The sequence below is a fragment of the Schistosoma haematobium genome, chromosome 3 (assembly GCF_000699445.3).
Source record: "Schistosoma haematobium chromosome 3, whole genome shotgun sequence".
Lineage (NCBI taxonomy): Eukaryota > Metazoa > Platyhelminthes > Trematoda > Strigeidida > Schistosomatidae > Schistosoma > Schistosoma haematobium.
In genome coordinates, this window is record NC_067198.1 from 48,267,193 (window position 1) to 48,278,859 (window position 11,667).

At 39.7% G+C, this 11,667-nt stretch overlaps 1 protein-coding gene across 1 annotated transcript; it reads left to right on the plus strand.

The window, feature by feature from the left end:
• Window positions 1-530: 530 nt before the first annotated feature.
• Window positions 531-11,019, plus strand: NDUFA5 (ndufa5, NADH-ubiquinone oxidoreductase subunit). Its single transcript, XM_051214040.1, has 6 exons — window positions 531-800; window positions 7,369-7,398; window positions 7,442-7,486; window positions 7,526-7,642; window positions 7,688-7,753; window positions 10,850-11,019. Exons 2-6 carry the CDS (start codon window positions 7,381-7,383, stop codon window positions 10,949-10,951), a joined length of 348 nt encoding a protein of 115 aa, XP_051070068.1. The 5' UTR covers window positions 531-800; window positions 7,369-7,380; the 3' UTR covers window positions 10,952-11,019.
• Window positions 11,020-11,667: the final 648 nt, after the last annotated feature.

An 11,667-nucleotide genomic window follows, 5' to 3' on the forward strand; every position in this document is an offset into this window, starting at 1 on the left:
GCGATAGCCACCAACGGTTTTAGAACCCTATGGTTAATACGTAGGGCCTTTAGCCACGTCCATGCCAAAACTTCCTTGACTTTGTATACGGTATTTGCGAGTCCTTAACTCGAGCACTACATACAAGCGACTAGCCTTTTCTTAAAAAGACAGTGAGCCTCTGGGAAATGTTCAGAGGACAGCAGTTAAGTTGATTCCTGGTATAGTGAAACTCAAGGATAATGCTCGACTGGCTAAACTAGACCTATTTCCATTGTCACATCGAAGAACCAGAGGTGACTTGACCATAGTTTTCAGATTACTTGGTGATAAATTTGCATCTGATATTCCCTCATTTTTCTTGTCTTTCAAAAAATAAAACTTACGAGGATACTTCAAAGACGTTCACAAGCCTAAGACAAATAACTTGTCAACTGACTATCGACTTTCCCATCGAACCATCGACGAATGGAATTCATCACCCTAACACGCAATTGAAGCCCCATCTGTCGACGCTTCCAAAAACGTTTGATCAAGCGAGAGGTCACCATCACCAGGACTAACACAGGCCACCTAGCTTCCTGTCCCTTCTAAAATGAAACTGATTGTTGTAAGTTGCTAAAAATTCCCAATAAGCTAAAAATTCGGCAAGTCACAATCATGAATTCCCGTATAAAGTGGGGTAAATGAGGCTGTACTGCTATACTATAGCGAAATAAAGCATATAGCAGAAAATATTAAATTGTACAATAGTTGAGTTAGTTATTTAACACCTCCGCCACACGTCTTTCTTCTGTGTTGGTAGGTGTACATTTTCCAACGTAAGTATAGGTTTCTGAACTTTCCATTCATACACTCAGTTATCCGTCTTTCCTAAATACTAAGTGATGGTGCTATCCAATGAAAAGAAAGTTTTTTTTCATGGAATTAGAACTCTGATTTCACTTGAGTAATTTAATATGCCTTGTGTTGTGTTCGTACCCAGTCTATGGACTCTTTTAGGAAGAAAATTTGTCGATGACTTACTTTTCTGAAAGGCCAAAGTTGGTGAGTACTGGGATCTCTCTGCTTTGGCTCTACAGGACTATAATTGATGAACTAACTAAGCAGATAACAGAAAGCAACTCTTGAAATTTGTCACAGAATTTATTCATCTATATGGCTGTATATTTTGACGTTGTAGCTCACAAAACTTCGTGGTGCCAAAGTCGACTTTATTTTGCAGTTTTAATCCTTAAACTCTTGATCTTACATCATTCTTTAGTAATCAGGATCAGTGGACTATCGACCTACATTAATCATTGCAGTTTGTAACACTGGAGGTACAATCTCGTTTTGAATATATCAACAGAAGGTGCTGATATTACGTATTTTGGTAGAGAGTTCCAGTAATCCAGTACTCGGTGCGAGAGACGAAACTCCAGACGTAGACGATTTGATCTCGGTTTTTGAACTTTCCTTGAATGTCCTCTCAAATGACCAGTCCTAGACGAAACTAAAAGATAAGACAAATCAATACCAAGGTTATCGTTCAGTATACGATAAGCCAATATTAGATCATCCCGTATTCTACGGTAAGATAACGGAAATAAGTTAAGGTGTCTCAGCCTGTCTTCATAAGATAGGCCAGAAAGACCTTTTACCATCTTAGTACCTCGTCATTGGACTCTTTCCAGCATATCTGCTTCATACTTGAAACAGGGACTCACTGCTTGAATCCCATATTCTAAATGTGGTCTCACGTAAATCGGGTATAAAAATTTAAACATTTCGTCATCTAAATACTGGAAAGACCTACAAATAGACCATCATGCCCTATAGCTTTTCGCAACATCAGCCCTACAGTGACTATTAGTTTTAAGATCACTGCTTAATATGACTCCTAAATCTATAGTTTCTTACTTTGTGTGCACGGACCCACATATTGTGTAGTGATACGATTCATCATGGTTATTTAATTGCATCACCACACTCTTATTAGGATTCACTTCTAGTGACCACCTGTCCAACCATACCACCAATGAGCTAAGGTCATCCTGTAATACTATTCTACCCGATATACTGTGTATTGGTCTCCAAATTTTTATGCCATCGGCGAAAAGTAGAACGGATGATTTTGCTACAGTTTGTAATTCATTTACATAAAGGGAAAAGAGAGGAAGACCGAGGATTGTACCTTGGGGAACTCCACTTTTTACAGGTACCCACAATGAGAGGGCTCCATTAACTCTTACCTTTTGTCCTCTGTCATGGAGAAAGTCGCTCATCTAGTCTATGACCTTATAATGGATTTCAAAACTTTCCAGTCCTAATTTAAGACCAGAATGGGAGACCTTATCGAAGGCCTTACTTAGAACTATGAAAATCACATCTACATTAATATCCCGATATTTAGCCGCAGCCCAGTCTTCTCTTGCAATGAGATGTGTCAAACATGATAGGCCTCCCCGAAAACCATATTGCTCTCTGGAGAAAAGATTATGCCCTTGCACATAGTTTATAACAGATATACTGAAATGTCTTGCGAATAGCACACAAGACACTGAAGCCCGTGGCAATGGCAGTCTTGCAGTTACTCGTAGTTTTGTGGTTGTTTATTATGAATCCTAGATTTTTATAGTCCATTACTTAGGGTAACACAACTTCACGTATTGTGTAGTAATACGAGTCGTGGCAGTCATTTAATTGCGTTACCACACTCTCGTTAGAGTTGACTTCTAATGACCTATCTATTCATTTAACCATTGAATTTAGATTATCCTGCACTATAATTCTATCTGATATTGTGTTTGGGTCTCCAAATATTTGTCATCTGCAAAGAGTAAGACTAGTAAATTTACTACAGTTTTTAAGTCGCAAGTGGTTGAGGCATCTGAAGACCACTTGGATATCTCTCGGAAATTGTTCATATATAATAGTCTTTGCTGTGCTGATATGAATACAGTGGTCTTGAGTGCTGTTAGAGATATGAGGGCGGTTATCACTTCCCGGTTGACAACACCGTGGAAGGATTCTTCTGAAGGTACCTGAAAAGGAAAGCGTGACCGCAGTGCCCAAGGGACAGCTGCTTGAGGTCGGTCACACACGACATTTTTGTGAGTACTTTTTCGTGTTAGCTCTGTACTTGTTGAGACCTTACCGCCGGAGACGGATATCTGTGGGATAAGGCGAGGTGTGTGTTTTTAGCGTCGACGTTTTCTAACCCCACTCTTCTTTGTGGGAAGGCAGCAACACTGTTATACTGGTTGTCTGAAGGAAACACCGTACTGCAGTCGCATCTCTGTACAGTGAGCAGTACAACTTGGCCGTCGGACCTTGGGTTTGTTGCTTTTAGTTTTACCGTTCTTCAACAGACCTGTCTGGCATGGTAGGACCTTGAGGAACGATTGTTTCAGTCAGTATAGCTCGGTCGGTTCATCACGATAGGCAAGCCCGACCACCACGCCAAGGTAGCAACAACGGTCGGTCAGAATGGATCACAATCGCTTAGGTGTATACACTCTTTGTCTTCTCTTAAACTATGAGACTAAAATCGCTTCATTTCTTTCTACGAACTAATCCTTTCTTTCTGTACTATGTCCTTACACAAAATCTTTCCTGTATGTATTACACCATTGAGTTAACTGCTTCTATGAATCTGGTGTATATCTTGCTGTGCTAATGAGGTATGGAAACTTGGACCGATGCATATATGTGCCTGGTCCTACGTTGTTACTGACTGACTGCTGTGTTGATATAGGGTCCTAAAGCTTTATCTGGTGAATCAGTTAGTCAGCTGCAACGTAGGACCAGGTTGACTGACTATATATGCATCGGTCCAAGTTGCCTTACCTCATTAGCACAATAAATTCATGGTAGTCACTTCATTAATAGTAATGTACAAAATAAAGACATAATACAGAAAGAATTAGTTCGCGGAAAGAAAGATATAAAGCAGTTCTAATCTCACAGTTTAAAGGAAGACAAAGAGTGTATACACCGACGCCATTGTGATCGATTCTGAGCCATGTCTGGCGAATCATGCCGTTTTTTAGTGTTCCTTGTATTTCGTGCTTTCTCCAAGGGTTTGGAATTTTAATATGAAGTTTTTTGTTAATCGATTTCTTCAACGTCTGTTGTGTTATGGGGGTTCTCCATTATTCAGATCAGTTGCTGGGTTGACGATTATGCTCAATGCGTCATCAAGACCTTTGAGTTGCTCCATGTTATACACAACTTACTATTAGCCTTTCGGAAGTTTTCAGGGTATGTTCAGCACCTGAATTATCCTAAATATCGATAGAGGCCTTGTGGAACGGCATGCATTGTACAGCCAGTGTGTTTGTTGCTTGAAACATCTGTTATATGCAGCCGGAGTAAGTTCGGTGCTCATGTCATGGTACCACTTGTTACAGCTATTGCGTCCGATTCTTGATCGGGAAGAAACGTATAAGAGTGATGTTTTGTCTAGGTCATTTAACTTAATTAGTGGACTCAGTAAAACGTATTCTAAACCCAAGTGTTTTTCAGAACTAATGAAATAGTAAACACTAAAGATCGAAAAGTTTATATACTAAAACATTACGAGAGAATTTTCCCAAGTGAGTCATTTGATTCAAAAAGTGCAAATCACTCGATAAGTTTTCTCTCCGCTCCCAAAAGGAATATAGTTTTGTGAACTGAGGTAAAACAGATACTTACACAAAACTGATACTTTTATAATATTTTGAATGAAAATGTAAGTCAATTAAAATAAAATCGACTTTTACGCGTTTAAACTTATCAAAGCTATAAGGTATACCCAGTAAGCGAAAATGCCACAGGCATTTTTGAGCTATTTTAAAGTAGATTTCCATAATACTGTGTATCACTAAATGTTGAATTAAGGACTCCCCTAGAAAAGTAGCAAATCCAGAGTATATGCTGTATGTTATTCTATCTTAAGACCAATATTTTAGTTATCACAAATTACTGCTCATCTGACTCAGTCACATTCATCTTGAATCCTTTCTCGGATGATATATCTTCAAATACTGTACACTGTCTGCTTATATCAAGGGAAAAACGTAATTAAAAACAGCAGCTATTTTACTTACGATATGGTAGAGCTTATTATCTACTATGTAAGTAATAACGATTCGTTTGAGAGGGTTGGGGTTTGGGGCACCACTCCTCGTATTCGTAAGCGTTGAAAATTAATTACTCGGTTAGAAAACCTATACGTCATAGAAATTTTGTTCGTTCTTGGCTTTTGAACTCATTTGCTACGTATTATGAGTTGTTATAATTGAAAAAAGGAATATATCTGGTTCAAAATCATCCTTAACATCCCATATATCAAAACTTGATCACCTTTTGATTTTCAGTAACAGAGTAAAGAGGTTTAATTTCTAGGCCAACTGTGTATGACAAGCCTCAGGATTCCGACATATTTCTCAAAGTTCTTATGTCAAGCAAACCTTCTGAATTCTCCCCAAAACATAAAAGTCGATGTGGAAAAACTATCTGATTCGCAGCTTGGTTTCCTAATGCCTGTGGTGGATTTTGTGATGATTGGAAGATACTGATAATTGTGAAACATGTATCCTATTTATCTTCATATATATTTTGATTTAACACGTTTAGAATAGTGCGATGCTCTCAAATGCCCTGGTACGGCCGAGGGTGGGGAGAGTTCACCCTTCCTCTCGAAATACTCTTATATGACCACGCGCACACAGCCACTGTCAGGGCAGTTCTACTCACTATCTTTTCGCGGTGGGGTTGTTGTTTACGAAATTGAGAGGATGAAAAGCGAATATCCGACGCTTTAACCGGATTCGTGGATATGGAGGGTTCACTTAGAGAAGTTGGAAAACCCTGAATCCAAACCAATAGCGCACATGGGCTCCAGTATCCTGAAGGAGCAAATGGTGTACGAACCAATTGTTAGTCACCGGATACCATGGGACTGTGTCTCCTAATGTTACCTCACTGCCTTATGGGTCTGATCTTTAGGTTAAAGGTTCTGGATGTATTTATTTATTTATTTCAACACACAAATATTAGTAGAAGAGGGCACCAAATATATATGCGCCACACCATATTTGTGTGTGTGGGCTGTGACACTGCTCGGGTGCCCAAGCCGAAGCAGGTGGTTTTCTTAGGGGGCCACACTGAGCCTTTGACCTAAAGGTCTGATCCACAAAGCAGCGGAGCATCGTGAGGAGATGCATTCCCATGGTAGCCGTTGACCAACGATTGGTTCATACGCCCGCAGGATACTGGAGCCCATGTGCACCATTGGTTTGGGATCCGGTTAAAGCGCCGGACATTCGCTTTTCGTCCTCTCATTTTCGTAAACAACACCTCCGATGAGAGAAGGCAATGAGTAGGACTTCCCTGGCAGAGGCTGTATACGCGTGGCCGTGTGAGAGTATTTCGAGAGGGAGAGCGGACTCTCCCCACTCTCGGTCATACCAGGGCATTTGGGGGCATGATCTTACGTAAAAGTTCATGGTACGCTCAAAGTTTGTATTGTATGGTGTTTTTCAGGATTGTTATGTTATTGGCTCATCAACCTTTCTACCAATTCATTTTGATGATCAGCATGTAAGCGTGTCTTCAATTTACTCCGAGACAGCGTTATGAGTGTGCTCACCTTATATTCAATTACTATACATGAAACATTTTAACGATGGTTTTCTAAAGTATATAAGAACTTTCGTCCAAATTTAATGTAATAGTTTCACCGTATTTGGGCTCCGAGTTGATATGAGACATTAAGGAGAGAAAATGTATTTCTAAAATCTCGAATTCATTTGCTGAGATTTTACAAATACATCCTTCCTCCTTAAGGTTCTCTAAAGTGTTTGTGTTGGTAGGATAGTTGTTGGGACCCGAGAAACATAATGAGTGGTAAATTTGGGATCCTTTATGGACCGATACTAACCGTATATTTCTATTGTATAATTATTAAATAACTAAGCTATTTATATTCATGTTCCTCTTACTATAAGCTTTATTTTGACCTATGATTCATTAATATGCATTTTACTTTTCTTGAGTTATACCCAGTATATTGATTACTACCTCCCTCATTCACAGCCACATCTGGCTAATTCTTGTACAAATGTTGTTTCATATTTCATTGGTACGTTGTGGTCGGTTTGATTGGTATATAAACTCACTATGCTTGAAATATAATGATTCCTATCTCAGAGACTGGGACTTGCGTTCTGGACTTAACTGGCTAAGCTAGGCGGAAAGCAGGACCAACTAGAACTCTAGGCTGTTCTCACTTGTTTTACACGTCTTTGGTCCAATCGATAATTCACTGCTCTCTAATCTGCAGTCACAAGTTATAACAGTAGTTTATTTAGTTTTTTTGTATGTATATTTTGATTTTAACCACAATTTTTAATTATACAGGTACAGAAGACAATGCAGTCGATAAAAAGAGTAAGACCATTTTTGGATTAAAATTTCAGATTTCTAATTTCAGAGTACTCTATTAACCGGATTGCCAGTTTCAAAAAATCCTCATATTGTAAATGCCTTGAGAATTTAACAAATCTCCCAATTTTAGATTCTAACATCACTTTACAAGCGTATAATCAAAGTGCTTGCTCTGATGCCTGAAGAATCCAGTTATCGTAGGCACACAAACGAAATAGTACAGTCCAGACTGAACGCTGTACAAAAAGTGACTTATTTAGTTGATGTTAATGCTTTCTGTTCTTAATAAAAGATTTCGGATATTCCCACTCTTGAATCTACCATTGATTGTGGTCAAATTGAAGAAGTTATCGTACAGGTAGGTATCGTTTAATGCTTCATTACTTTCACGATTAGTATTTGTAACGTTTTGTATCTCGACCGTATACGCTTATTGGTGTAGTGATACTAACGAATAATTCAAGTGGCTTCCAGTAACCTCTCAGTTACCCACTATCTCCGAACAACTTTATTAAGAAATTAACACAAGTTCCCAACTCTTAGTTGTGTTGAAAAGGCTGTAACTAATCTAAAATGAGGTAGACAAGCATCGCATAATGTATTAAATCCTTAAATGTTTGAGGATGATGGTTCATTTTTGGCTGTTACATTGACTAAGATATTAGCTGGAATCGGACGTAAACCCATCTGATTGGAGTCCATCTCTAATCGTCTCAGTTCGCAAGAAAGGAAAATAATTCTTGTGTGTCAGGCACAGAGGTATCAGTTTGGCTGAAATAGTGTTTGAAATATTGACCTCAATAACCGTCTGACATTTAACTGGGTTTCGTGAACAGCAAACCCAGGAAAACCTTATTGATTTCAAATGTGGTTGAAAATGTGTAGATCAAATATTTACCCTTTGTTGGGGGCGATAGATCCACAAAACTCATATTTTGTAATTTTATCTTATCGATTAACTTATCGATCATATGTTTGAATATTTGAATAGCAGTCAATTGATAAACCTATCGATTAAATGCTTAAAAATATCGATTATATATATTTGTATGAATACGCTTGATTTGTGTGCTTGACCTGGTGTTTTCTGGTTGCCTGTAGAATACAATTTCTACGCCTTACCAAGACTTCTTGATCGCGTTAGCTGAGTTGGGGACAACGGACCAGAATAGCCTATCGAGATTCTGAATTCCTTGATCCGATCGATAAGTCACTGCCCTCTAATCGGCGGCCCTTGAGATATAACACCCTTCGCCAGGCAAACCTACCAATGCTGGACTATAATGGTATTTCTTGGCATTAGGGCAGCGTTCGACTCTGTTGATCGAGATTTTCTGTGGTAGGGTCTTTCATTAAAGTATATACTAAGGAAGTTCGTAGTATATATATATATATACCCAGTGTGTAATTCTGAGTTTAAGCATATGGTGCTATATAAAGGTAGCCAGTCAGTTAATACTGTAGTGAATCTTCATCAACTGAAGTGTTTGTGATATGTAATACATTCTCCCAACCATTCCCTACCTCGACCTGCACCTCCATACAGACACCTTGCAAATCAACAAGATCCCTACAACCGATCCACTACCTTCTTATCCCAAGCGTCAGCGGCAGCAGAGAGAGCGCTAACCGGCCATCCGCGTAGCTCCATCTAGATTATCGGAGACACGCTTTCACTGGCAGCAATGTCCGCCAGCCTCTAGTCCTTGTCGTCTTTACCAAACCGACCGAGCCTCTCAAAGACCCACATTAAGCCGGTGGATCGATCCAGTTACGACAGGTACCTCTCGAGTGCACGTGTTACTATGAGGTTGACTTCACACGCCTAAGTGGACGGGATAAAACCAACGTAAGCTAAGCCTCTCCATCACACTAATCTTGAATGGCTGATGCAGATGGGTAGAAGTCGGATGTGGTTGAGCGCAACCATACATATCGCTATGCCGAGCACCTTATCGGACGCACAACGGTCTCGACTCTACTCCGCACGTATATTCGTGTCACATGGGATGGGTACTCTAACGAAGTCCGTAGCTACTCAATCAAATACCAGACATCCATCACTTAAGACGCCCCATAGGCATCGTAACATATCAATGAACCGATAATGGTCTGTTCTCATAGCCAAGATGCAGCCTGCTTTCTCACTCCCATTTCTAGCAATACACCCTCAGAACGCCTATCTAGTAGGCCACACATCGTTATTACAATGGGTAGGTGACACGCCACGCTCGTATTCAGAAGGAAGATCTTACGAAACTTTGCATTCAACTCTCTTGTGTTATACTTTCATGTTTTAACATTCCACGATGTTCTCAGCCGATCATAACTACATACAATGCGACATATATTTCACCTCTTTTACACATAGGTTTTCCCATTGCGTATGTGAGGTTCTCGGGTCACCGAAAACGCTGAACGTCTCAGCGAATCTTCCAACTTCTCAATCACTCAATTATGCCTAGCGATACGCAATCGCTGGGCATTTTTACAGTTTTAGAGGATATGTGTCGAGGATCCTACTTTATTACACCGACCTTTGCACCTCAGATTACCAGGATCTCTACCAATTCTGCATCCTCTTACCTTAGTACTTAGGGTATGACCTCTGAGTTGAATAGTTTTCCTATACATCCAGGGAAACATCTACGTGGCCCATAAGGCAATGATGTACTCTGACTTGAGACTTAAAGACGTCCACCCTTTTGAGTTCCATATAATCGCGTTTTCAACGCTGCAAACATGTCATCTGTGTTTGATACCAACATGTCGCCAAGAGTCACAACACCGATAAATTTTTTTCAATCTGTTTATAGGCCTTTGATTACCAGATGGCATGCAGTAACTCACAGCTTCATAAATACAAGTTGAATCGTTAAGAATGTCGGATTGGTACCGTAGTGTATAGAGGTTCGACCCCGATTCTGCCATCACTAACTCGAGCATGAAAATGGGAAGGATTTGAACTGATGTACGTACGTACGAAGTTCTACGTTGTTACTGACTGACTGACTGCATACAAATAGCTTTTAACTGTATCGTGGGGTAACTTCAGTCACTGTCTCACTCGCTTGTGGACTTAAATATCCACCTTTTCAAGATCTGCTTTACCTGCTAAACCTATTTGTACCATGTAACGTAACTTAAGTATTGCATACTACTTTAGTGCCATCATCCGTTGGATCGCCGGCAATGGAGAGTTCGTGATCTCCAATAACATATCCTGTTTCATAATAAGTATTGGTTGGTGCACAATCCTACGGTAGTCAAAACATATACCCAGATACTTGAATTGGTATATATATATAATTTCACGTATTGATAGAGATTTCGATAGACAGAATTATCTAATATCCAAATAATCGTGTATCAATAGACTCACAAGGTAATTTGCCCATAACTTTTCTTTTCTACACTCTGTGTTGTTAATTTTTTTCTTGACATGTTAATATAGGCCCAAAGAGAATACGATTTAGCTCGTAATATGCTCAAATGGAAGCCTTGGGAACCGCTCATTGAAGAGGCTCCTCGCGATCAGTGGAAATGGCCACTTTAAATAACCTTATTTAATATTTTAGTATACAAAGTACAATGTATTGTAGATATACATTTTATTGTACTACATATTAATTTTTCTTTTCTTCATCTCAGTGGGCAACATTGCTATGTTTTCAGCGATTACGAGTTCACCTAGTCTGCGAACGGAACAAACACTCTTTGACCAAAGACCAATGAGCTAGCTATTCTGATGCGTCCCAGCCCCGCTAACTAGAGAGGGAAGCCCGTGTTCGAGACGGAAATATATTCCGCAAGCAGCCAGAAGCACGAGCAATAACAACAGGCACAAGTTAAACATATATATACAGCATAAAATTATCATCACGAAGCGTTACAAAATAGCATACTAAAAGATATAACGAACCAATAGCGTTTAAGATTCTCCCAAGTGGGAAATACGACACGAAGGTGGAAATGAGCGCTTTTGGCGAGGAAATAAGAAATTCTATTTTTAAAATAAATAAGGTATTTTCCAATTGAGTTTTGGGGATCTAATATCCTCAACACCCCCTTCTAATAACGTTCGTTCCTGGGGTCCACTTGCGTCTTGACCATCTGTCGCCGTTGTCTGAGTGACCTCCATCTGGATCGTACGTCGACCTGTCAATGTGCTTCTTCCTGTGTTGGGACTACGAGTGGATTAAAGGCATCTATTAGGATGTCCAGCGGGAGACTTCCTTCTGTCGATGGGCGAACTGGAGCTAGCCGCTTACG

Coding starts and splice junctions, on each gene's coding strand:
- NDUFA5 (XM_051214040.1), top strand. Junction 7,487..7,525: donor TTTCAAAAAATCCTCATATT/GTAAATGCCTTG, acceptor TCCCAATTTTAG/ATTCTAACATCACTTTACAA. Junction 7,643..7,687: donor GACTGAACGCTGTACAAAAA/GTGACTTATTTA, acceptor TCTTAATAAAAG/ATTTCGGATATTCCCACTCT.